The sequence below is a fragment of the Mus pahari genome, chromosome 9, assembly GCF_900095145.1.
Source record: "Mus pahari chromosome 9, PAHARI_EIJ_v1.1, whole genome shotgun sequence".
Lineage (NCBI taxonomy): Eukaryota > Metazoa > Chordata > Mammalia > Rodentia > Muridae > Mus > Mus pahari.
The window spans coordinates 80959490-80984896 of NC_034598.1; the positions used below are offsets into that span (position 1 = coordinate 80959490).

The window sequence follows — 25407 nt, forward strand, 5'->3', positions numbered from 1 at the left end:
AACATTTTTGTGTAGGCATATATTTTCACTTCTTGTGGATAAGTAGATAGTAAATGTAGACTTTCTGGGCCAAATGATGCCTATAGTTAAGCTTTTGAAAAACTGCAACTATTTCCCAAAGTACTGCTTCTCCTTTTAAACACCGCCCCCCTCCCCTCGTCCGCCTTCTCACCAATACTTGTCATTATCTACTCCTCTGTTGTTTTTAAGTTGGTTGTCTTGGCTGACTTAGAACTCACTATGTAGACCAGGCTGGCTTCAAACTTATGGCAATCCCCCTGCCTTTGCCTCCCAAGTGCTGGGATAATATGCAAGTGCTGGCGAACTTGACTGAAGCTGACTGTTTGTTCAAGGTTATCCAGCATAGCAGTGCTAAGTCGGAAGCACAACAGGGCTCTGAATATAAGCAAACTGCTTCCTCACTCAGCAAAGACAAGGCATACTTAAAATAGTATGTATTCACTGGCAAAGTCCAAGAGTGCTTGATGTGAAATGTTTAAGATTTCCCTTACTGTATATGACCAGTAATAACTAAACATCTCTGTGTACTCCGTGTTAGACATTGTTCTCAGAAATGTCAGCATTTGTTCATTTGTTCAAAACAATCCTTGAAATAAGGGCAACGTCAACCCTACGCTCTACTTCGTTTTGTTTCTCAGCGAGGGAAACTAGGGCTTAGAGGAAGTGAGTTGCCCGAGATCACAGAGCTAGTGAGGGGTGGGAACCCAAACAATTTCACTCCACAGACTGTGTTCCCTTAACCACTTTGAGAGCAAATTACTTAAAAACGTTCCCTGGGCTTTGTAGGCAGGTTAGCACTGTCTAGAAAGGAGGCACTGATAGATTCTGCTGTTGCTGCTGCTGCTCTAGATGAAGAGACACAATATAAACACACACAAAGAAATGTTTAAAAAGATAAAGATTTAGCATGGATATGTCACTGTGGTACAAAAGGACATGTAACTATGAAACAGAAGCAGGAACGGAAGGCAGGAGGGACCTTAGGGGTCTCCACTGACCGCAGTGACAGAACATGATGTTGGGAAGAACCATGGAACCAGTCAGAGCTTGTCTTTCTACCAGTGTGACCCCCAGTGCTATGTGGAGATGTCTATGTGGAAGATCCCACTTCCAGAGGAATTGGAAAAGGTTCAAATGAAAAAGAACAGGACAAAACAACACTTTGAATCAGGAAGAGCGAGTAAGGGTCACTCATCAAAGGAAGGAAAGGCCGGTTTTAATTACGGCTCTCACACAATACTGTTTGAATGTTCTTTCTCAAACTCCCCACTGGCTTTGGCTCTCTGCGCTCAATTTAAATTCTAGTCAAACATCACTTTCTCAGAGGCTTTCATCCAAAGTAGCTACGACGGTTTCTAGCACATCACTGGAAGCACTGAGGTTCTTCCTGTTGATGTATTTTGATCCCTCTTCCTCCACTGGGATGTGAGCACCCCAAAAGCATGGGCCATGATCACTGCTGACAAGCATGGATGCTACCTGGGATGTGAGGGATACCCTCTACATACTATAGAAGGGATCCAGGTCCAAGAAGCAACACAGAAAACGAACATGCAAACTAGAGCATGAAGGGTGTGAGTGAGGCACAGGGGATGCTCCGTGACAGTCGAATAAACCCGGAGATGGCAGTGTGTGTCCATGATAGTCACCTGGCTGTCAGGAGTTTACAGATCCACCCGCCTAAATACGTTTTATCGATCACTTCCAACAACTAGGTCTAACAGTAGATCCTGAATGTGTGTGTGTGTGTGTGTGTGTGTGTGTGTGTGTGTGTGTATGTGTGTGTGTGTGGTCTCATGTCTGAGGTATCTGATTTGTTTTTAAGACAGTGTCTTACTCTATAGCCCATGCTAACCTGAAACTTAACTATTTAACCCCAGATAGCCCGGAACTCCTGCTACTCTCCTGCCTCAGCCTCCCAACTAAAATCACAAATGTGTGTTGTCACATCCAGTTCAGAAATTCCCATCAGAAAAAAACAAATCATCAATGAGCTTAATAAGCCCCATAATGAAAAGTATTTTAAAATGTTCACATACCAAATCATTTAAGTAATATTTTGTTCTTATTTGGCATTTTTAAGCCAAAAAGATTTAGTAATTTGCTTCATGTAATCCAATTCATAGCTGATAACCAATTTTGTAATATTTATTTATTAATTATTTTATGTGTTTTGCCTGCATATATGTATGTGCATCACATGCCAAGGTCAGAAGAGGGTGTCAGCTCTCTTGGAATTGGAATTACAGACAGTTATGAGCCATTATGAGGGTGCTGGGGAGTGGATAACCACAGTGTGCCACTCATTTAAAGGTGGAAGCAAATTTAACCAGAGCAACAATGTGTTAAGACGGAAGCGTCATGGATTAGTAACTTATGACAAGGAATCAGGTGAGCAGCATTTTCTTCTCGGCTTGCCACACTGTAAGGATCCTTTAAAACTCTGTTCAGTAACACTCCAGTATATCCTGGGGATACTGTGACTATGCTCAGTTTCCCCCTTCCATGATATCTTTACTCAAAGAGGTATGATTTCATATGCAACATACAGATGTTTCTAGGAAACTAAAAATGAATTTAACACAATGTATTTATTTCCCTATCACACATCCTAAACCTTTATCAACATATGGATAATCTTCTTGTCTCAGAAACACACACACACACACACACACACACACACACACGAATACATACACACATAACACACACACATGTATGAATGCATACACATATCACACACATGCACACACAGAGGATTATTTTAAGAAATTGATCATTATATTAGTAACTGTGAGATAGTTAATATATTCATTGTCATTTTGACAGGATTTAGAGTAACACACACGAAAAACTTCAGGGGACACCTATGAAGGATTGTCCCTGTGCTAGCTAAGTCAACTTGATACGCAATGGAGTCATCTGAAAGGTGGGAACCTCACCTGAGAAAATGTCTTCATAAGACTGGGCTGCAGGCCATTTTCTTAATTGGTGATTGACGTGGCCCAGCCTTTGTAGGTAGTAGTCTGGGCTAGTAGTCCTGGGTGCTAAAAGAAAGGCTGAGCAAACCATGAGGAGCAAGCCAAGGCCTCTCCATCAGCAGCCCCTTGCCTCCATGTTTAATCCTGCCTTGGCTTCCACCAGTGAACTGTGATTCAGGATGTGTAACTCAAATAAACCCTTTCCTCCCCAAGTTGCTTTTGGTCACCGCATTTCCTAACAGCAATAATAACCCTATGACCATCCCCATTAGCTTAGCTCACATGGGAAAGCCCACCTTCACTGTAGGTGGGCGGCACCATTCCATGGGCTGGAGTCCTGGGCTGAATACAAGGGAAGGCAAGATGGAAGCTAGCACTAGGCGTGCCCAGACTCAAACTCCCACTGGCATGATTGGTGGGCCCTGAACTGTGAGCCAAAATATACCCTTCTTCCCTTACGTTTGTTTTTTTGCCACACCTATGTGGGAATTAACCAGTACAAAGGACAATCTTTATTCTGTCCTGAAAAAGACATAATCAAACACCAGGCGAGATAGCTCAGTGGGTAAAGACACTCACTGCCAAGCCTGACAACCTGAGATTGAATCTGGAGGTCACATGACAGAAGGAAAGAACAGACTCCTGCCACATGTATCCTGACACTTCCACTGTAGCACAAAAGCGTGCTCACTGCAGCAAGCTTCCCCATCCACCCACATAGTAAGTATATTTTACGTTATTTTTTAAAGATGTTATCAAGCCTCAATGCATATAATTTCCGTCTTTCAAGAAACTTATCAACTCCCCTGGGTTGGTGTGGTAGCACATATCTATAATCTCAGGACTCAGAAGGCTGAGGCAGGAGGATTGCTATGATTCAGTGCCAAACAGGGATATACTTTTTCTGTCTCTGTCTCTGTCTCTGTCTCTGTCTCTGTCTCTGTCTCTCTCTCTCTCTCTCTCTCTCTCTCACACACACACACACACACACACACACACACACACACACACACACACACACACACACACACACACACACACACACACACACACACAGATGTACGTGCTGGAGAGTTGGCTCAGTGTTTAAGAGCAGGGGCTGATCTTCCAAAGGACCTAGGTTCAATTCTTAGTAGCCACATGGCAGATTACAGCTGTCTGTAACTCAAACTACTCCAGGGGATTTGAGGTAGAAAATACCCACACACATAAAATAAAACAATCAAACACCCACAACAAAGAAGGTAAGAATTAGTAGCAGGACAAGAAAAATCCCTAAGAGAGATTCATTATCAATGCACATATATGCCAATACCCACATATATACATGCATATATAAAAAGCCAGTAAACATTAGTAAAACTCATTTCTCAAAAGTCACCAAATTATCCTCAGGGGATGCAGAGTTGGATACATAACATTGTAGGTGCAGGAACAAACTTAAGCTGCAAAAGCCTTTGCAGACTACCTCTCTCGCTACAGTTGCTATTGTTGTTTTCCTTTCAGGGAGACAAGCAGCATTCCCATGCAGCGGCAGGCCAAGAAAAATAAAAGCAGAAATAATTAATGACTGAAACATACCTGTTTATCCTCCAGGGGGTCTGGCTCGCCTTTACTGGACTCGGAGCTGACATCATCTTCATCAGAACTATTGATGACTTCCTCGTCAGAAGGCAGGTCACTGAGACCAAGATGGAGAGCATCCTGCCCCTCCTGGGATGTTCCAGAACTGCATCAAGAAAAATGCCCATTAATAAAAAGAAGTGCTGCTGGCTAAAGCAAACCAGAACTGGGTCCCTTATCCTGGCCATGTGAGAGAATGCACCTAAGAGATTTGGAGGAACTGGAAAGAGCCAGGTAACCATAACATTAGCTCTCCTTTCTGCCTCAGCTGTTATAAACTCAAATTCACCTGTGCTTGAAGTTTAACATCAGTACAAATTCATCATCAGGATGATGTCAGGACGGTGAGTGAATTGCAAGTTCCCCAGCAGCCTCCAATCTACACTTCCCCCTGTCCTTCCTTTTGAAGGCTGAGTCTGTACTGATTCCTGGTACAAACTAGGAGGACTTACAGGGAGTATACTAGAAGACTAGTTGAGACCTTGGGCCTCAGTATTTAAAACAACAATGAAACAATAACAACAACAAAGTGCCAAATCTATAAACCTCAGGAAGCCCTGCTTATGTAAGTGGCAGTCAACAGTGCAGGAGTACCGAGAAGCACCTGCCCACCACCCCACGTGCCCACCGCCCCACCTGCCCACCGCCCTACCTGCCCACCGCCCCACCTGCCCACCACACTAGTTATCCCTGACATGTTCCTGCAGCTTAAGATGTAAGCAAGACAGTAGACTCAGAGGGTCTCCGGCTCCAGCCTCCTACAGAAACTTAACAGGACAGAGCCCAGCCACCTAATTAGGGCATTTGAAACAGCCCTCCAGGTAACTGTGACTCAGCTTCTCCTGGAGCTAGGAAAGCACTTCCAGGCCACTTATCTGTTCCTCCCTGTCCGCCTGACCTCGCCAAGGTTTGCTTCAATCCAATCTGTAAGGGGAATTCCACAGTAAAGTTCCCCAGGCAGATGATGGGGATCCGGCTAGCAAAGGATGTACACACTCAGAAACAAGATGCTTTTACAAACGGCCTATCCAAGACCAGGCATGGATGGGCTATGGTGTAAAGCCGTCTCAGCAGATAACAAACTGCCTTTTTGATGTTACCCAGAAATCAGATTATTACTCAGAGCATCTGCAGAATAGAATAGGTGAATCCAGTAGAAGACCCAAAGCAAACTGTCAGGAAGAACACCCCAGCAGAATGGACACATCTGCTTTCCATTCCTGCTGTGGCCCCTTTTCAGGCCACAGGCAGGTCACTTAGCTGCCGGAGCTCCAGATTATAAGAATTTCTAATGCGAATCTTAGAAGCTAAGGATAAACTTTCTGCCAGGTCCTGATTACACTGTAGAATAACAGACTTGCTTCAGAAGTCAGTCCTGCAGTTCAACCGCTACACAACAAAGGAGCGGGATCTAGGCAAACGGCCAAAAGGAACACCTCCTACCGCCAAAGACTTGGCTTCCTGTTACTCACTGGCTAGGGCCTCTTATCACTCAACGGGGTGGATGCACACCTTTATCATAGGTGGCCTGGACAGGCAGGAGACTCACATCCTGGGGTGGGTGGGAGGCAGGGATTTTCCAGTCAGATCACTGACAAAATTAGCTGTGTCTGGGATCAGGGACCTGAGCCAACTCGGCTGGGCTGTTGGTTTTTGGTTTGCGTTGGCAAGAATAAATAAAAATAAACAAGGTGTCGAGCAAAGGGCTCATCCACGTAGACAGAAGGAAATGTACCTTTACCTTGGGGGGTTGGGGCGGCATGTTGGCTGTGCTGGGAACCAAGGAACGGTCTTCTCACTGAGCCCACCCCATCTGCTTTCCCCTTTCCATTGTCTCCAGAGCCTTGCTACCTCACTTGGCACATGTTACATTTCTGAGCAGTTATCAGCATTATCTAGAAAGTCAAGATCCAGTAGCACAAGAAGTCCTGTCATAGCAAGGCTTTTTCCATTAGCCCCTCTGGACTCTTCTGGACACAGGGATGTCAGGTGACATGTGGTGGAGAACTGGGGTACTGATTTTGGTTAAGAGCTGAAACTGGTCCTCAGTCAAACACTTAAAAGGGCTTTATTAAGAAGACAGCTACTTCTTGGCATCTCTTCTGCAATTCCAGGGATAATGAGATGCCACATATCTGTAATCCTAGCAGTCAGGAGGCTGAGACATGGGGATCATGAGTTTGAGGCCAAGCTGGACTCTAAAATCAAAGCAGGACACAGCAGCAACCAACCAAGCTCCGGGGATGAAGTAAAGTGCAAAGGTCTCTAGCTAAGAGCATGGGGAAGAAGCTTTAAACATGAGAATATGGCCAAATGGCAGAGTGTTTTTCTAGCATGAACAAGATCCTGGGTCATTCCCATCACCACAGCAAGTGACACCAGAACTTCATGAATCCCAACTTCCTGACATGAAACTGTGGGACACTCGGACTTCCAAAGGTTGCTTACTAAAACCTTCCCAGAGTCTCTCTATCCCCTCATCACATATTAGCTTGTTCGTCTCTGCTGGACCCTAAAGCACCTCACACCAATGGCAACAGGATCCCTAGTTTTCCTCATTAACACGTAAGCACAAGATAACCGTGTCTTCAGCTGAATCCCAGCATGCTGCCTGACATGGAATATCTTGTGTAACTGGCTGTTCTGGAACTTTCTCTGAAGACCAGACTGGCTTCAAATTCAGAGACCCGTTTACTGGGCTTAAAGGTGTCTGTCACCACCTAGCTCCTTTTCGCCATTTTTTAATGGGGCAAGGATGAAGTTGGCTACACAGGATTGAGAGGAAGGATAGATGTACGAGGGAAGAAAAAACAAAATGAAACAAAAAAACTAACAGAAGACTCGAAGGGTCCAAGAAAGTGACCTCAGTCCAAACACAGCAGCATCCATGAACTACACTCAGCCATTACATTGTTTACTCACGTAATGAACTGTAGCTTCCAACCAACCTAGGTAACTTTAAACTCCTGATCATGTGATTGGGGTCCTTCCTAATGCCTGCCAGGCCTGTCGAACTATGCTGGGTATTTCCTTGGAGGTTAACACCTAACACTGTCAGTTTTGTGGGCTAATGGAACAGGGCAGTGTTCCTCCCCATCTTACTGCTCAGTTAGTCCCTATGCAGTGATAGAAAGAAAGGCTAAGGGAGATTCAGCTGCAGCCAGAACACACACTACCTCCCTGAGCCATCCTTTCCAAGTCAGATTGGCTCCTGGAAGGAGGCAGATTTCTAGGAGACCAAGAGAAAACAAAGCCAGAAATCAACTCCTACTGATAGGCACAGTTCTTCAATTCCAAGTGCCAAGGTCTCTGCAATCACTTTACAGAGTTAGGACAGAAAGTTAAATTTTTTTTTCCCATGCTGGATTCTCTGTGGACAGAGCATCCTCCCCTGGAAAATATGTCAAATGTCACATAAAAACTTTACAGCAACAGTCCTCCTTAGAAAACACTTCATTGACATCCTCTAGTACACACATAAAACCTGCAGAGTTGAACCAGAGCTCAACGCAGAAACACCCTTATTCGGGAATAAGTTAGATCTGTGTACAATATTGCTTGTCCTCTGGCCAATATTGGCAGTTTAAAAGATCAGGATAGGAGCTGGAGAGATGGCGCAGCAGTTAAGAACACTGACTGATCTTCCAAAGGTCCTGAGTTCAAATTCCAGCGGTTGGCAGCGGTTCACAACCATCTGTAATGAGATCCGATGCTCTCTACTGGTGTGTCTGAAGACAGCTACAGTGTATGTACATATAACAGTAAATAAATCTTGGGACTGGAGCAACTTCATAATGGCTCACAACCATCTGTACTGCTACAGTGTACTCATATACATAAAATAAATAAATATTTTGAAAAAAAAATTAGGACATCCAGGCAGTGGTGGTACACGCCTTTGATCCCAGCACTTGGGAGGCAGAGGCAGGCTGATTTCTGAGTTTGAGGCCAGCCTGGTCTACAGAGTGAGTTCCAGGACAGCCAGGGCTACACAGAGAAACCCTGTCTCAAAAAACAAACAAACAAACAAACAAACAAACAAACAGATCAGGACACAGTGCTTTTCATTCAGAAAAAAATGAATATACAAAAACTATTTCAAAAATGTGCTTTTGAGAATTTAGGATTGCAGCTCAGTTATATGGTCCATGCCTAGCATGCGTGAGGCCCGGGATTTGATCCTCAACAGCAACAACAACAACAACAACAACACACACACACACACACACATACACTTTTTAAACATACATAAGAACATATGTGCACACATACAGATGTTGACATATGTCCACAGGCTAGCCCTGGAGAGTCTCAGGATACACTGATGACTGAAGTTCTGAAGAAAGCATCATGGTGCATTGTGTTTTTCAGTGATGACGGGGACTGGACCAAGGGCTACAGCATGACAGAAAAACATTCTGCTATTCAGCTGTATTCCCTACTCATTTTGCTACATTAAAAACAAAAACAAAACCTCTGTTATCCACATTCATTATTACTTTATTAAAGACCATACCACAAAAAGTTGTAGTAATACATACCTGTAAATCCATGTAGAAGACAGAGGCAGAAAGATGGTGAGTTCAAGGTCTGCCTAGGCTAGAGAGTTCTAGTTTAGCCTATATAGTGAGGCTTTGTCTCAAAACCAAAAGAAACAAAGGCAACAACAAAAACCTCAACATGTCAAATGAAAGGTAGTTCTACGCATGAATGCGTGTATGCATGTGTTCCTACACTTCATTTTCTATCCAACCCCCAGGCTTAGGAGTCTGCATATTTTCTGCATAGTAACCTTTAAAAACAATTTAAAAAAAAATCCTATGGTTGTACAACCTACAATCTCAGCACTTGGGAGGGGAAGGCAGGAAGATTAGGAGTTCAAGATCATCCTTATACATGGAGATTCGGAAGTCAGCATGTACTCAGAGATCCTTTCTCAAACAAAACACACAGACACACACACACACACACACAGACACACCCCAAGCACAGAAATCTTTTAGCTCTCAGAATACAAGAATACATAGACTGCATCTTTCTTTTAGTCTGTAGGGGGCTTGTTTGGCATAAGTCTCTAAGTAATAGACAAGCCACACATGCTAGGCAAGCACTGTACAAGTGGGCTACATCACCAACTCTCAAGAACAAAGGCTAGCCAGTTGATGGCTTCAAAAAACACAGCACCAGAGGTCAGTAGCTGGGGCCAAAGAGTAACCATTAAACTGGTGGCCTGCCTATGCCAAGGTGAATGGACTTTGTGGGATGTCTCCATGGCGCTCCATCTATCTCATTGGGGGGCTCCCTGGCCTGCCAGTAAGGATCAGTTCTGGCTCCAGCCTACCACCAGTAGATGGTAAAGGAACTCCAGGCTGAGCACAGTCCAGTATCTTGCTCCCCACCTCCAGCCAAGCTGGGAGGCAGCCAGGTCAGGTCTGTGCTGTTTCTAGCCTAGAAGTGAAAAGAATTCTATAAAAGTCTACACCAAAACAAGTACTGAGCTAAAATAGCGACCTTATTCAGATCAGCAACCTTGCTGTTTTCGAGTTTGTAAGGCTTGGAGGAATGATTCCTTAAAATAAACTTCCTGAAACCTTTCTGTTAACACCAACAGAAAACCATTCTATTGATCATAAAGCTACCACCAATAAAATAAAACAGGTGTCTAATCTAGTTTATTAGCATACCAAAAACTGATGTTCCTTTTTTCTTTCTGTCTTTCTTTTCTTTTTTTTTCTTTTTTTGGTTTTTTGAGACAGGGTTTCTCTGTATAGCCCTGGCTGTCCTGGAACTCACTTTGTAGACCAGGCTGGCCTTGAACTCAGAAATCCGCCTGCTTCTGCCTCCCAAGTGCTGGGATCAAAGGTGTGCACCACCACTGCCTGGCTCTTTTTTCGTTTTTAGAGATCTATTTACTTATGTATAGGGGTACTTTGTCTGCACATACATGTGCACACCAGAAAAAGACAGTGGAATTCATGGGACTACAGTTACAGATGGTTGTAAGCTGCTTTGTGAGTGACGGAAATTGAACTCAGAACCTCTGGAAGAACAGCCAGTGATCTTAACCATTGAGCCATCTCTCCAGCCCCTGTCATGTGTCTGTTATTGAAAACTGAAAAGGTTCTAGGTATTGTGAACCCACTATCATTTTTTCCTTTACTTCTTCATGGTAGAATATGCATTTATTTAGAACTAGCCCAAAAAAGAGCCACTAGAAACAATGAGCCTGAGATGGCCACATAAGGTCACTTCCTATTTGCAAATCCATTCACGTGTATTTACACATATACATAAACCTTACTGATATATCAGACAGGACTTAAAATAAGGCAACTATACCCTTTACTTCTATTTAAAAAAAAAAAAAAAACAATTTGATAGCCTGTTAAGTATCTACTATTCATCATTCTAGGGTCTAAGTAAAGACAATCCATTAGGATTGGTTAAAATAATCAAACTATCAACTATCTTATTCTTTCTCTTTATTTTCATTTATAAATGTGGCCTTCCTAAATAAATAAAGAAAAAGATTTAGGATATGCATGGTAAAGGGACCATCATCTTAAAAGGAAAGTAAGGACTCAGGATGCAACTTAGAGGTAAGAACCCTTAGCTACCGTGTGCAAGGCTCTGTGATCTATCCCTAGCAGCAGATCAGCAAAGCCAAAAGAGGGAGGGAGGAAGAAAGGAGGGAGAGGAAGAGGAAGAGGAAGAGGAGGAGGGATTAGAAACAAAGAACCAAGAAAAGGGAGGGAGAAGGAGTGGCATACTTTAGGTAACATGTTACAGGAGACACTGTGGCTTGTAGAGCGATGACAATCAGTACCCTGCGCAGGCTGCTGTGGGCAGGGATGTGTGAAAGGGCTAAGTTTGAGAAATGGCTCCAGCAAGTCATCCAGAGTGCTGGAATCCTGGGGGACAGTGCACATAAAGGCCCTAAGGTGGGCTGGATGACATAGAGACTGACCTGAAGAACTTCTGCTGCTAATAGTAGCTGCCTGGCAGGGAGGCAAGGCAGATCAGACACCCATCTACCTCCAGCCCCCAGGAGCACTGGCAATCCAGACCTCACTCTCCCTGCTGCTTTGCCAAGATCTAGCATTCAGCAGCCGGGCCAGCAGCCGGGCCAGCCAGGAGGTGAGAGTGATCCAAAGTGAAAGCTCGCCCTGTGGGTAGCTCCTCTCAGGGTGACGACTTGTCCTGTGTCACTTTTGTGTGTGCCACGCTGCTTCCTCCAATGTCGTCATCTCAAGCCTAATCCACCCCAGTGGCCACCGTGGAGGTGGTGAGACTTTGAGAAAATGTGACTATGTGTCGTACTTTTGATTGTGACTTGTTACAAACCACTGCATTAGCATAAGGACACAAGGAAGACCCAATTTCTGCCTTGGTATCGGGGACAAGTGAGTGTGCCTGAGTGGCTAACCCCAAACTCTCTTCTTATCTTTGTATTACTGGAGAAGGTCCTCAGACTAACCCAAACAACCATATTGTCCACCCGTATAGGGAATTACTCGAATAAACCAATCATAATAAACCTGCTGTAGGAACCATGTTCCATGTTATAGCATGTTAACTGTTACATTGCACACAGATCTCACTATAAGAAAGCATGAGGGAAGTATCTATCAGCAAACAGTCGTCAAACACAAAGGGTGTCTGCTTTCACTCCCAGATTTTATACAGATCTGCTAAGCTTCTCGTTCCTAACAGAAACTACAACCCTACCTAAAACTTCCCTCTAAGGAAAAGGACAGTAAGGGGCTTGGGAGCCTGTAAGAAGGTGATGTGGGACAGGGTTAAATTGTTACTCATGATTAAATTGAGTTTACTTCCTTATTCACAGATACCTATGAACAATTCCAACACTCATTTCCCTTCCATATGTATGAGACAGAAAAGATCTCTCTTAAATGTCTACTACTCTACAACAGCAATGGATCAATAACACCAGAGACCCAAATAGAACATTCTTTCTCAGAGTACCTGGAGACACAGGCCTATTTTCTCAAAACCAGAGATCTAATGGGAGTCAGGCAGATGTTTTCTTTCATTCCTTTACTTTTATTCAGTACTGAGGAATGAACCCAGGGCTTTGTCCACATGGGATAAGTGTTCCACCACTAATATACAGCCAGCCTTTTTCACCTACTCTTTGGTCTAAGAACAGAGTCCTGTGATGTAGCCTGGGATTCTCAAACTCACAATCCTCTTGTGTCATACTTCTTAAAGCAGGAATTATAGCAAGGTGGTGCTAACACACTAGACTTTCACCACTCCCTCAAACCCACATATCAGGGTGCCTCCCACTAGCTATACTGTTGACTAATGGTGTTTATTTTTAGAATCTTTGAGAACTGCCCCCTCAAAAAACAACAGTTAAAGCAAACTGATAACATCTTCTAAAACCAGAGTCAGGGAAAATGTACAGGAAGTAAAAATAACCATCTACATAAGAAGGGGGAGATACAGGTTCATCTAAATAGGACCCCAAGCACTTCTTGATAACATCAGACATGTCCAGGAGCAAAGGAAAGGTTGTCCTCCACAAAGAAGGACAAAAGAGACTAGTGTTTGAAGCAAGGGTGCCCCTCTCATTTGTCTATATGTAACTGGTTAGCTACGTAAGCTTTTTAATTAAATGTTCCTTTCAACCATAAAATGGAAAGAATACCACCTGCTATTAAAGTTAAATGAAATAATGCTAGCATGTCTATTATATCCAGCAGACAAGAAATAAATACGATTTAAACTGATCTTCAGGGTCTGAGCAGGTAAGAGTAGGTCTCAGCCTTTGTCAAAGACACTTCTTTCTGCAGCATATGGAGGCCATTGCAGACAGCCACAGCAATAACCATGCAGAGTTGTGGAGCCTAGTCCCAAGCAACACATCTATAGCCTAACTCCTACACCTAAGGCCCAGGGATCATGGAAGAAGAGGAGTGGAAAGATGGTGTGTGAGTGTGTGTAATAATTATTGAAAAAGAGAGGTCATAAATGTGAAAAAGACCAAGAAGAGGCATATGTGAGGGTTTGAGGAGAGAAATGCAACAACAACAAAGCAACAATAACAACAACAAAGGAGGGGCTGGAGATAAAAAATGGGCTAAGAACACTTGTTGCTCTTTCAGAGAACCTGGGTTCAATTCCTAGCACCCACAACTGTCCATCCTCCAGTTCCAGGGAGTCCAATGCCTTTTTTAACTTCTTCAGGATCCAGTCATGCACACAGACCACAGACATTCAAGCAACCAAAACACTCACTCAATCCCACAAAATAAAATAATTCTAAAAAAATGTTTTAAAAAATGTATTTTTTTTTAAAAGGCAAAGCAAAACAAAAAAGTTATCGGAAGAGAAAGACATTAGGGTTGATCAGGAGATAAAATGGCCAGCGCTGGATCTGCTCTGGTTCACCCCTAGTAAATCCAGAATTTGGTACAAACCTCACCTATGTACTGCATGAAAGAATTAGACTTAATCCTACCATCTGAGTATTGGTACAGTATAGTACAGTTAGGTTTATTCACCTGCCACTTATTTTATAAAGCCTACTACGTTAAGATTTTTGTTTTGTTTTGTTTTTTGTGATGCAGAGTCTATTAGTCCAGGCTAAGCTCAAAATGACAGTCCCACCCCCCGTCTGCTGGCATTATGGTGCACTGCCATGTTTGGCTTGCTAAGTATCCTTTCAAAGGGTGAAAATCCTTTCAAAGGGTGGAGAAAAAAAGGACTATTTGACATGTGAAAATGCTATACAACATCAGACTTTTAATTCTGAAATGCAGTCTCTGAGGCTTTTTCCACTTTAATGAAATAATGGCACTTCACTTCCTATTGCAAAATGAAGTTTATGTTATCGAAGGAATATGCCTACATATCAAAGTTTTATTGGAACTAAGAATGCTCATTTTTGTACAGTTTTACACAGGTATAGCTGGATAGGTACAAGAGGAAAGTTATGGCCTGTCAACTATAAAATAATTCCCACTGTCCCTTTAAGGGAAAGGATTGCTAGGCTGCCATATAATTACATCCGCTCCACACCAAAACTACTGGTGTTTGGGTCTCAGCCTGCACTTACCGGTTTCATGAAATTTTGGTAAGTCTTTAACTGATCTGTGCTTCCGTTTTTCTCATTCATAAAGTGAGACAATAGAACTCTGTGAGGAATCAACGTAAGTAATTCACAAACAATGCTTTTGTACAGAGAGCTAACCTGCCTGTCCTTTTATCCTCTCCCACGTAGCATTATCTGCAATATTAAAGGGAAAAACATGACTGTTGCAGACACTTAACATCCAGAAGCAGACAGACAGAGGATGACTTCAGAAGAGCCTCTTCGTTATCAGCCATGTGAAACTGCTCCCCTCCGGTCTAAGCATCCATGTCAAGAACTCCTTCCTATTCTGAACTCTGGTGAGCCTCGCAGCGCATCCCTGGGCTCCCTGCTCAGTTTTGATGCTTCTGGGTTGCTTCTTACTCATACATAGAACCCTCAAGCTCTGCATTATACTGTCTCTTATTTCTAAAGGAATTTTAGTCACTTTACATTGGCTCATTTGGTGACATTCAACTATTTCATAAGCACACTCTTTGTCTCTCTCTGTATAGTAATAATCACTTTGAGGCATGGTAACAGCAGCAAAGGCCTAAGGCCGTCATGAACAACATCCCATGAATGCAACAAAGTTGCTCATTTCCTTCCCGATGTGAACATTTTACAGAGTGCCCTTGTTTCTTCTAAAAACAGTGGAGAAGTCAAGGGATAATGAGCAGCCAGAAGCACGCGCCATGCATGTATGCCTGTGGCACACACTGCTCTCCCTGATTACAAGCAGCCAGTGGGTCAGGCCTTGAGTTGGACACAGACCTAGGCAGAGGAAGATGGGGCTCTGATCCTGCTAAGTCAGCCTGTCTCTCTTTCCCTGTTCATCAAACAATAGACTCCCAGAGAGAGTGTGACGCCTCCTTAACTTTCCATTAGTGCTAAAACTTTCCATAGTGAAGAGAAAAACAAACCAACAGTCAAACAAAACCAATTAAAGAAAAGAAGGGGAAATGAAGAGAATCTTTACCTTTTGTTTTATAAATTTTAAAAGTTCTATATAATTTTTATAATTAAACTAACACAGAGTTTTAGCATCCCCATTCTTCCTGCCAAGTTGACTAGTCTCAATTACTTTAAATATTTCTCATTAACATTTTCTTTTTAAATATTTGTTAAGGAAAGATCAATGGCAGAACGGATTGAAGACAGGTATTCCCATTTGTTCTCCCTCATGAATGAGAAAAACCCAACCAACCAACCAACCAATCAGACCATGTTGCCATAGTCTGATAAAGCCACAGCAATAGGTTTTTTTGCATAGTGACAGCCTCTAAAGGAACTCTTCTAGTACCCTAGATCTCTTCTATCTCAGACGAGAGCAAGGGTCAACTCTTTGTATTCTGCAAAGTAAATGGAAGGAAGAGGAAATGCTTGCAGTAGAGCATCAGACGATACGGTAACATAGAAACACGCACCAGCTCCTTCAGGCTGAATTCCTAAACACAGGGTTGACTGACAGCATCCACCTGGAGGGCTCCAGCAGAGCAACCAACACAAATCCTTATTGGGACAAGATTTCAGTGGGCACACAGAGGACACATGCACTCAGAGAGTGATGATGACAGATTCACAAAACACTTTTCCTTTCTGAACGGGCTCCGTGAGAAGGAATGTTTAGAGAAGTGCTACCTTGTTCGTCCGCATCCCGGTAGGTCTTGCTGGATGGCACAGATTGCCTCCATGTGGGACAACAGCCACCTGGCTTAGCACTCTACAAGTTATCAACCCAATACAGTGACACACAAAAAAGCGGCTGCGATCTCTTTTTAGACTCTTATTGTGTTAAAGAATTAACAGTTAATCAGAACGACTACAGATCAAAGCACACCTAAAAGAAAATTCTAGCATCAGACAAGCTTATTTTTGTAATATTTAAATTCTGTCCTATTAAAAGATTATATTATGTCAATGAGTTCAAATCCATTTCTTGCAGTCACAGAAAGCTTTTGACCTTCTGAGTTTTCTTGTATGTTCTTCACTAAGCATTGGGGCCAATTTTCTTTGCACACTGCCTATCTGAAGGGGGAGGAGGATGTCTTCTGCAGCCTCAGCTTCCCTGGAACCCTGGATCCTCCCACCTGAGCCTCTTGGGTGCTGGGAGGACACCAGGTGCTACTTTGCAACTCTATAAAAATGAGTTTTTTGAAACAGGGTCTTACTCTGTAGCGAAGGCTGACTGAGAACTTACTCTGAAGCCCAAGAACTGGAAAGAATACCAAGGATTTTAAGAGGAAAGTTGTTGCAATGGTTCTTTTAGTTGTTACCTTTACACAATCTAAAATCACTGTGAAGAGCGCCTTAAGAAGGGTCATCTACATCAGGGCTATGAGCACTTTTGTTGGGGATCCTCTTGATTATCTTAATTGATGTGGGAGGGCCCAGCCTAAAAGTGGGCAGGACCATTCCGAGTTTGGTTCCTAGACTATATAAATATAGAAAGAAAGCTGAGCACAAGCATGCAGGAAGCATTCATTACTTTACTCTTGGTTACATGATATATTATATATACACACATATGCTATATATGTATACACATATGTATGTGTATATGTATACACATATATGTGCATATATGTATACATACACATATATATGTATACACACATAGATAGATAGATAGATAGATAGATAGATAGATAGATAGATTGATTGATTGATTGATTTCACAAATGTCTTCTCACCAGACATCCTGATAAACTTGTTGCTAACTCCAAAACAATCTATGTAGTTCCTCTAGATTTTTTTCCACTCCTATTCTTAGTATATGGAAGACACAGACAGTTCTTTTATTTAAAATGAATTGCTTCAATCTTTAGATTTTTTTTTTTAATTTTTGTTTTGTCAGGGTTATAGTTGCACTTTCTGAATAGTACATGACAGATACCCTGAGGTCTGTCCTAGTTTTGTTTGCTTGATTTTTGTTTGTTTGTCAGCTTGACACCTGCTAGAGTCATCTGAGAACAGGAACCTCAGTTGAGAAAGTGTGTCCATTAGACTGGCCTTTAGGCAAATCTGGGGGCATTTTCTTGACCAGTGGTTGATATGGAGGGCTCATCTCACTGGGGACAGGGACCGCCCCCCCCCCCCGGATGTATAGCCCTGAGTTATGTAAGAAAGCACAGTGAGCTAGCCCCGAGGAGCAAGGCAGTAAGAGCACTCCCCCATGGCTTCTGTTTCGTTCCTACCTCCATATCCTTGTCCTGGCTCCCCTCCATAATGAAATGGGACCTGAGAGTTACACAGTGAAGTAAGCCCTTTCCTCCCTACGCTGCTTTTGGTCGTCGTCGTGTGTTATTAGAACAATAGAAAGAAAGGAGCACAGGGCTACATGAGACAAGGTTAGAAACTGTTCTTCTGCTGTGGGGATTTAGATCAAGATGGCTTCCTTCTGCGGTGCTGGGGAAGAGGAATAGTGGGGTGCGAACCCAGTAGCTTCTGGTTTAACCCTCCCACAATACAGTCATATGTTCCTTATGAACTAGCTCACTCTCTTTGCCACAGGAACACACTTTTAGCTGACAGCAGTAATTCTCCCAATCGATGTAACTGCCTTCCAAATTAACAGATGTTTCCTGTGCATTCTGGAAGCCAAGTCGGTGGGACACTAGTGTACTCAAAATGCAGCTAGACTCTGACCTCACACAAATAAAACAGTATTTAACATCATTACTGTTTGCACAGACGTAATCACCTCACGTGTGCCAGTACCAGCTGGAGCAACTGGACACAGATGCTTGTAATGTCTCAGTGTTGATTCTCCCATATTTGTGGCTGGAGAGGGAGATCAATGAAGCATACAAAAGAACGATAAGTTAGTGCTGTGTAACCGTTAAGCACCTCGGAACAGGGTATCATGTACTGCTTGGTATATAGTAAAAGTACAGTAAACACTATGCTAAACAATACGCTACAAGAAAGAGCAAAGACACAGAGAGACAAGAATGTATGGCCACATCCATTCCTTCAATTAGCACTCACTAAGTGTCTCCTATCTGCCAAGACCCATTGCAACCACTAGTGATAGAGGGCACCTCCCAAGGTCACGAAAGTCATGCTCTACAAGAGACACAGTCATGCACAGAGAAAGCTCGGCTAGGAATGAGAAATGGCAGAAAGAAAAAACGAAACTGGATAGATGGATAGAAAGAAACAAAGTATGTGTAGGAGTGTATCTGTTCCTCTTCCTGGGTCAGAAGAGGAAGGGCCAAGGGTGTGAGTCAGTGAGCAGAGCGCTTGCCTGGCAGGCACCAGGCCCTGCATTTACCATGCAGCACTGGATAAAACTGGGTGTGGTGGCCCAGTCCTGTCATTGCAGGTCTTGGGAGGTGAAGGTAAGAGAAGCTCAGGTTGAAGTCATCCTCTGGCATACAGTAAGTCTGGGGCCAACCTAGTCTACATGATATCCTGTCTAATAAGAAATGACAGAGTAAGCCCCAGTGTATACTAAAGGCTGGCACTGAGTGAAGCCTAGAAGGGTAGGAAATAATGTCTGGGCAAGGAGTTTATTGGGCAGTGTAGCAAGGCTGTTAGCCTTACAAAGGGAACTGGCATGGTCAGTAGAAGGAGGTAATAAGATCAGAAGCCTGAAAGGCTGACTGTGACCAGGCACAAAAGGTCTTAAATACTAAAGTACAGAGCTAGGATGCTATCCACCAGCGAGTGCGGTGCCAATGAGGTTTAATAACAGAGTAAGTCTTAAAAAGAATGATGAGCTGAGCTGGATAGAAAATATGATCCCAACACTCAGTAGACCGGGGTAGGAAGACGGTGAGCCTTAGCTGCATAAACTAATCATAGAAATCATTTCTTCAAAAAATAATAACACATATAACAAACCAACAGCTCTCCACACACACACACACAAACACACACACACACACACAAACACACACACACGGGGGGGGGGAACAGGTATAGAGGGCCAAGGACAGCCTGAGAAAGAAAGAAAGAAAGAAAGAAAGAAAGAAAGAAAGAAAGAAAGAAAGAAAGAAAGAAAGAGAAAAAGATAAAGTGGCTTCATCTAAATGTATATACAGATGACAAACAGGACAGTGAAAGAGTAGTCAACATCATTAGCCACCAAGGAAATGCAAACTAAAAGTGCAATAGGGAAGAAATGATTACACACATATCATACTCTTAAAAACTACAAGTCACTAACAGTCACCTACTATTGGCCAACATGCCGAAACACTTGACCCCGGCCCCTCCTCTCACCCCATTCACATAGTGCTGCTGGGAAAGGAACATGATGCCCTTGCTCTGGAAAAGAGCCAGATTAATTTCTGGGTTTGCAAGATGGCTCAGATACTAAAGAGCTTGCTGCTTGTCTAATAACATGAGTTCAATCGCTGGATCCCATGGAAGGTGGAAGGAGAAAGACCAATCACAAAGTTGTCTTCTGTCCTCCCCACCCCATGCGCGCGCACACACACACACACACACACACACCATGACATGTATACACACACACACACACACACACACCATGACATGTATACACACACACAAGCACACACACAGTCATATATACACAATAATGAATAATAAAATTTCAAGAGGCTTGATAATTTCTTATAAAACTAAATATTAACTAAGTAAATGTACTGTTAGGGCTTTATCCAAGGGAATGAAAAAGTGTATCATCGCAAAAACCTGAACCCAAAGAAATGTCAGTTACAGCTGTTTGTAAGGGCCAGACAGCACAGCTGCACAGCTGCATTTTATATACCGGGAGAGCTGAAATGTCTTCAATGGATTAGCTGTGGCCAGGGATTGGGGAGAGAGGTGACAGAGGGGTGGGTGTCTTTAAAAAGGCAAGGACAGAATCTGAGGAAACCTAAACCTCAGTGAATTTTACCAAAGTCACTTCCTGGTTATGATACTTTTTCCACAAGGTTTATAAAATGTTACCATGAAGGTAAGGGACCACACTTAAGTGTGCTTAGTTTCTCTGTCTCCCCCCCCTTTCTATTATCTCTTTGCTTCATTTGAATCTATAATTGTACCAATAAAAACATCCATGAACAACAACAAGCCATTTCCAGAGGTTAAGAGCTGCCTAAAGCATGAATATAACAGGAGGTGATTCTACGCTTCTTCATCTCCCAGATTTTTTTTTATTTTTATTTTTTTTAATTTTTTTGAGAAAGGATCCGACTCCAAAGCCTTGGCTGGTCTAGAACTCAAGATGTAGAGCAAGCTGGCCTCAAACTCACCAAGATTTGCTGGCCTCTGCCTCTCAAGGGTCAGAATAAAAGGGCTGGCTTAATGAACTTCCACTAAAGTAAAAAATGAGTCAGATACAGTGATTCATTGTGAATTTTACATACAGAGCTCCTGGCCAGCTAAGGGTATGTATATAGGAAGACCAGGTCTCAAAAAAAAAAAAAAAAAGTAAACAATGCATTTTACTATCAATTTCATTTATAAGTTACTATAAAAGTCCAGCAAATAGGGGGCTGGAGAGATGGCTCAGCAGCTAAGAGCACTGAATGCTCTTCCGAAGGTCTTGAGTTCAAATTCCAGCAACCACATGGTGGCTCACAACAATCTGTACAGCTACAGTGTACTCATATACATAAAATACATAAATTTTATAAAAAAGTCCAACAAATAAAATCTAATAAATCCAACTGACTCTGAGGCATCCCATTAGCTAAGTAAGGGAGATCACCTGAAAAACGTCGCAATGGCTCCGTGAAAAGCAGAGCCCTCTGAAAACAACAGGCTTTAGGCAGGCATCTCTAGCCATCAGGCCTGCTTGCAGGTGAAGGACTCCAGAGCTCATTGGGCTCTTCTAAAGGCCAGAACGGCAGCTCGGCACTGTCCCCTTTCCACCCTGCCTTAACCCATGAAATGTGGGAGAACAAGGAAGGCAGGAAGTGACTTACACAAGGCAGTGACACAGCACACACGTGTGTCTACACCAGCAGACTAAACACCGCCCCCTGCTTATACACTCTTCCACTGGAAGCATCCTGACCACCAGCCTAACAAACGTGGGCATTTCTAGGTAGGTTTTAATTTGGCTTAAATTGAGAAAAACATTACAAATCCATTGAAAGTCTGAATTACAGGGTATTTTAACTGAAATACAGTTTGAGTACTTTCATGTATCTGTATCTACCTAATTGTAGACAGTCTTATCCAGCTTACTTTAGAGAAACCTGTTACAACTAGCTCAGTAATTAAAGTATGCAAATAGTGTAAAAATTCCCAGAGGTAATTTAAATGTGATTTATGGCACGGATTCGCTTAAAATGAGACAGGCAGGCCATGGTTACTTGTGCCTAGGCAAGATGAACTGTACCAAATGAAAAAGTACAATGGAATAGATGAAGACTGAACACACATGCACACACACATACTCACACTCACACAACCGCATCCGCAAACATGCATGCACCACAGACATGCATACTCACAAGCACATGTGTGCACACACACACTCTCACGAGCACACACATACACGCACACACACTCTCACGCGCACATATTCTCACACACACTCACATGTACACACAATCGCACATAAACACACATGCACCCAAACATGCATACGCATGCACTCACACATGCACACCCTGAAGATCTACATCAGTTTCTGCCTGATATGCCAAGGGGAGAAAAAGAAAGGAAAACAAACCAAATAGGCCATGAAATGGCATCTCTGTCAACGGCAGGCACAGCAAACCTATGACAGGTCAAGGTTAGTGACTAACCTACTTAGCAGCCGTAGCAATAAGTCGAGGAACAACTCTGAATATATCCTTACTGAACACACACCTGCATCCAGGGTCCAGGTCTTAACCTTCTCATGACCCAGAATATCCAGAAAGTCTACTTCTTAAAAACAAACAAACAAAAAAAGAGCTCACACTCATTGTCTGCCTCTCTGGGAGAAATATGCTACCATTTATTTAAGCCCATTTTTTCCCACTAAGATAATGATGCTAGTGCTCCCTATAGCTACAGATAGATATCAGCTACAGGTGCTAGCATATGCCTATCATCCCATCGCCTGGGAGGCTGAGGCAGGAGGGTCAAAGGTTTGAGGCCAGTCTGTTCTCATCTCAAAAAAGACGAGGTGGTATTATCTTATAAGATTTTTTAGTCTTACAAAATGATGTCCTCTGGGGAAATCTATAAATAGTGATTAACTTTATTAAATAATCAGAGAACTTTAGAGGTTAGGAAAAAAGTACCTGACAGCATGAATGAGGAACAGAAAACAACAGACTAAAACAGCAAGTCTTGTGAAAGTCATAAATGTAAGTCACACATAATGCTCTCTGTGAATAACAGAAACCACATTTGACCTGCTTAGAGTGGCGGCTACCACTGAACAGACCAAATGAAAAACACGGTGTAATTCAGTTTCCAGAGCTTGAAGCACCTTTTGCCTGGCCATAAATCCTGCAATCACTGAGCTCTTCTTGCTTGAAAGAAGTCTAGGCATTATGAATAGATTTTAAACAGAAATACTTTTCCCTTTATATTTCCTGGATAAAAAAGGTTCCTAGTCCTCTACCAGTACTAAGCATAATAAAATATCAAAACCACGGCTCACAGTGAAGAATAACAGGAAGAGGCTATAATTTGAGTCAGTAGGTCACAGGATCAGAACTCTCAGTTCAATAGTTGGTTATCTATCTACTGTCTGCATGTCCTTGAAACGGCAAGATCCATCTTACAGAATAATAGGAACTAAGTCATACATGCGATCACTCCTAGCATCAGAAACAATAGAGGCGACTCTGGTTACACACCAACCCTGTGGTATCTGATGTCAAGAGCATTTCTAGAGCTTGGGACTTCCTGGTTCTGACTTTTGGTAGGACAGAGGAAGCACTGGATTGAAGGAGTCAGGTAGTACAGGGAAAGAACATGTTGTTAACCTATAAGAGCACCTGGCATTTTTACATTTTTTGAGCCAGGTTTGGTAGTAAGCTGAGGCTGAGGCAGGAGGATGACTTGAACCTAGGAGTTTCAGCCTGAGCAACATAGTAACACACCCTCTAACTCACATTCCAAACTGCATGATGAAAAAGAGCCTGCTGAATTCAAACATTTGCTTCTCTAGCCCACTTTCAACACCCAGGCCACATAATCCTGTGTTCCAGTGCAGGGGTGAGCCCTCTGCATCTTTCACAGTAGAACTGAGGGATGATGCGAGAGTCAGTCTGAACCTTCCCACCACTGGGATGGGCCTGAGCTTTCTAAGTCCTCTGACTTTCCCTAGAATGCTTCCACCAGTGTAAGAAGGAGGAAGTCTCCGAGCTCCAGGCTGGAGCCCTGGTCTTACAATTTCTCATCTTCATGGTAGAATCTTCCTGGTCCATGAGTCTTGCTAAGGTTTTGATTTCATTAAGGAGTAAAGAAGCTTTGTAGTGACTCCCTTAGTTGTAAAATGCAGTACGAGTATATTTAGCCTGGACCTACTAAAAGGAACAATTAATTTATTTTAAGCTACTTGATTTGAGGGGGGTTACTGCTTAATAGCTTACCCCCAAACTCCTGACTGACAGACTAAGATATCGAAACTTTCGGTCACCAATTAAAGCATATCTGAGTTTGTAAACAAGCTCATCCACCCTCCCTCCTGCTCCTCCCATAGCCCGATCTGAGCGGCTGAACATACTGCCCTTTATCCTCTTCCTTAGACTTGTGGGATAAGAGGCTAAAAGGCTTCTGATTAAAATCAACAGCTCTCTACTTCTGACTGCTAACATCCAAAGACCGGGAGAAAGGCAGGGGTGGAGGCGCAGAGCATCCTTCCCTGTACCGTCCCTGGGCTTGGATTTACAGCTGCCAAACCGTCGCAAATTCAGAACTACTTTGCAGATTCAGAAAGCCACAATACATCTATTCTTTATGTTTCGAATGATACCAGGATATGTCCCGGTGTGAACACCTATATAAATATTATCAAGAGGCTGACTCTGACAAAAGAAGCCATCTAACCAAAACACACAAAGTTTTCAACTGAATCCACATGAGCCAAGAGTTGAACAAGCACAAGGAGCCACACCAAGTTGGATGTAAAAAGACTAAATACACTTGTTTTTCTTTGTATTTTAATCCAAACACTCAGGGGAAATTGGCTTTGTTTGGTGCTTATTATTTAACTCTTCCTGTAGCAGAAACCAAAATACTTGATCACTGGGAGATTCTTGAAGACTTGAGCTCCAGCCCCTAATCCATTCCTCACCTTCACACAATCTCTTGAACAACATGATTCAACTTTACTCTATGACACTCCAATTTATCTTCAAGTAGAATCAACAAGAATCTGTATAAACAAAAAATTCTGAGAAACTGGAAAACGTAACTACAAGAGACAGCTACTCTTCCTGGACATCACATCAAGGCACTTGAGGTCACTGACAATCTAAAGGGCCCTGCTTCTTCCTGCAACTTCTGTGACAGATTATTTTTGACAATGTCAAAGCTACTTACAAATACAGTTTTTCTTACAGACTCACAAACAGAATGACCAGAGGCAGATCACACCAAAGCCATTTCTCCCTACCACCAAGAAAATAGGCAGTCCTTCTTTTCTTTTTTGTCTGGCTATTACTCTCTTTTCTTGAAACAGGATCCTACTTATAGCCCAGGCTGGTCTTGAACTCAGCTCCTTGCCTCCATCAGCCAAGTGCTCTGACCACA

The 25407-nt window shown here is 42.8% G+C and overlaps 1 protein-coding gene across 1 annotated transcript in view; it reads right to left on the minus strand.

The window, feature by feature from the left end:
* The window catches only part of Fgd6 (FYVE, RhoGEF and PH domain containing 6), a 108825-nt gene that overhangs the window by 65512 nt on the left and 17906 nt on the right, over positions 1-25407 (minus strand). Inside the window, exon 3 of the mRNA XM_021204981.1 lies at positions 4584-4731. Within this exon, the coding sequence (XP_021060640.1) occupies positions 4584-4731 (148 nt within the window). The remainder of the gene's footprint in view (positions 1-4583; positions 4732-25407) is intronic.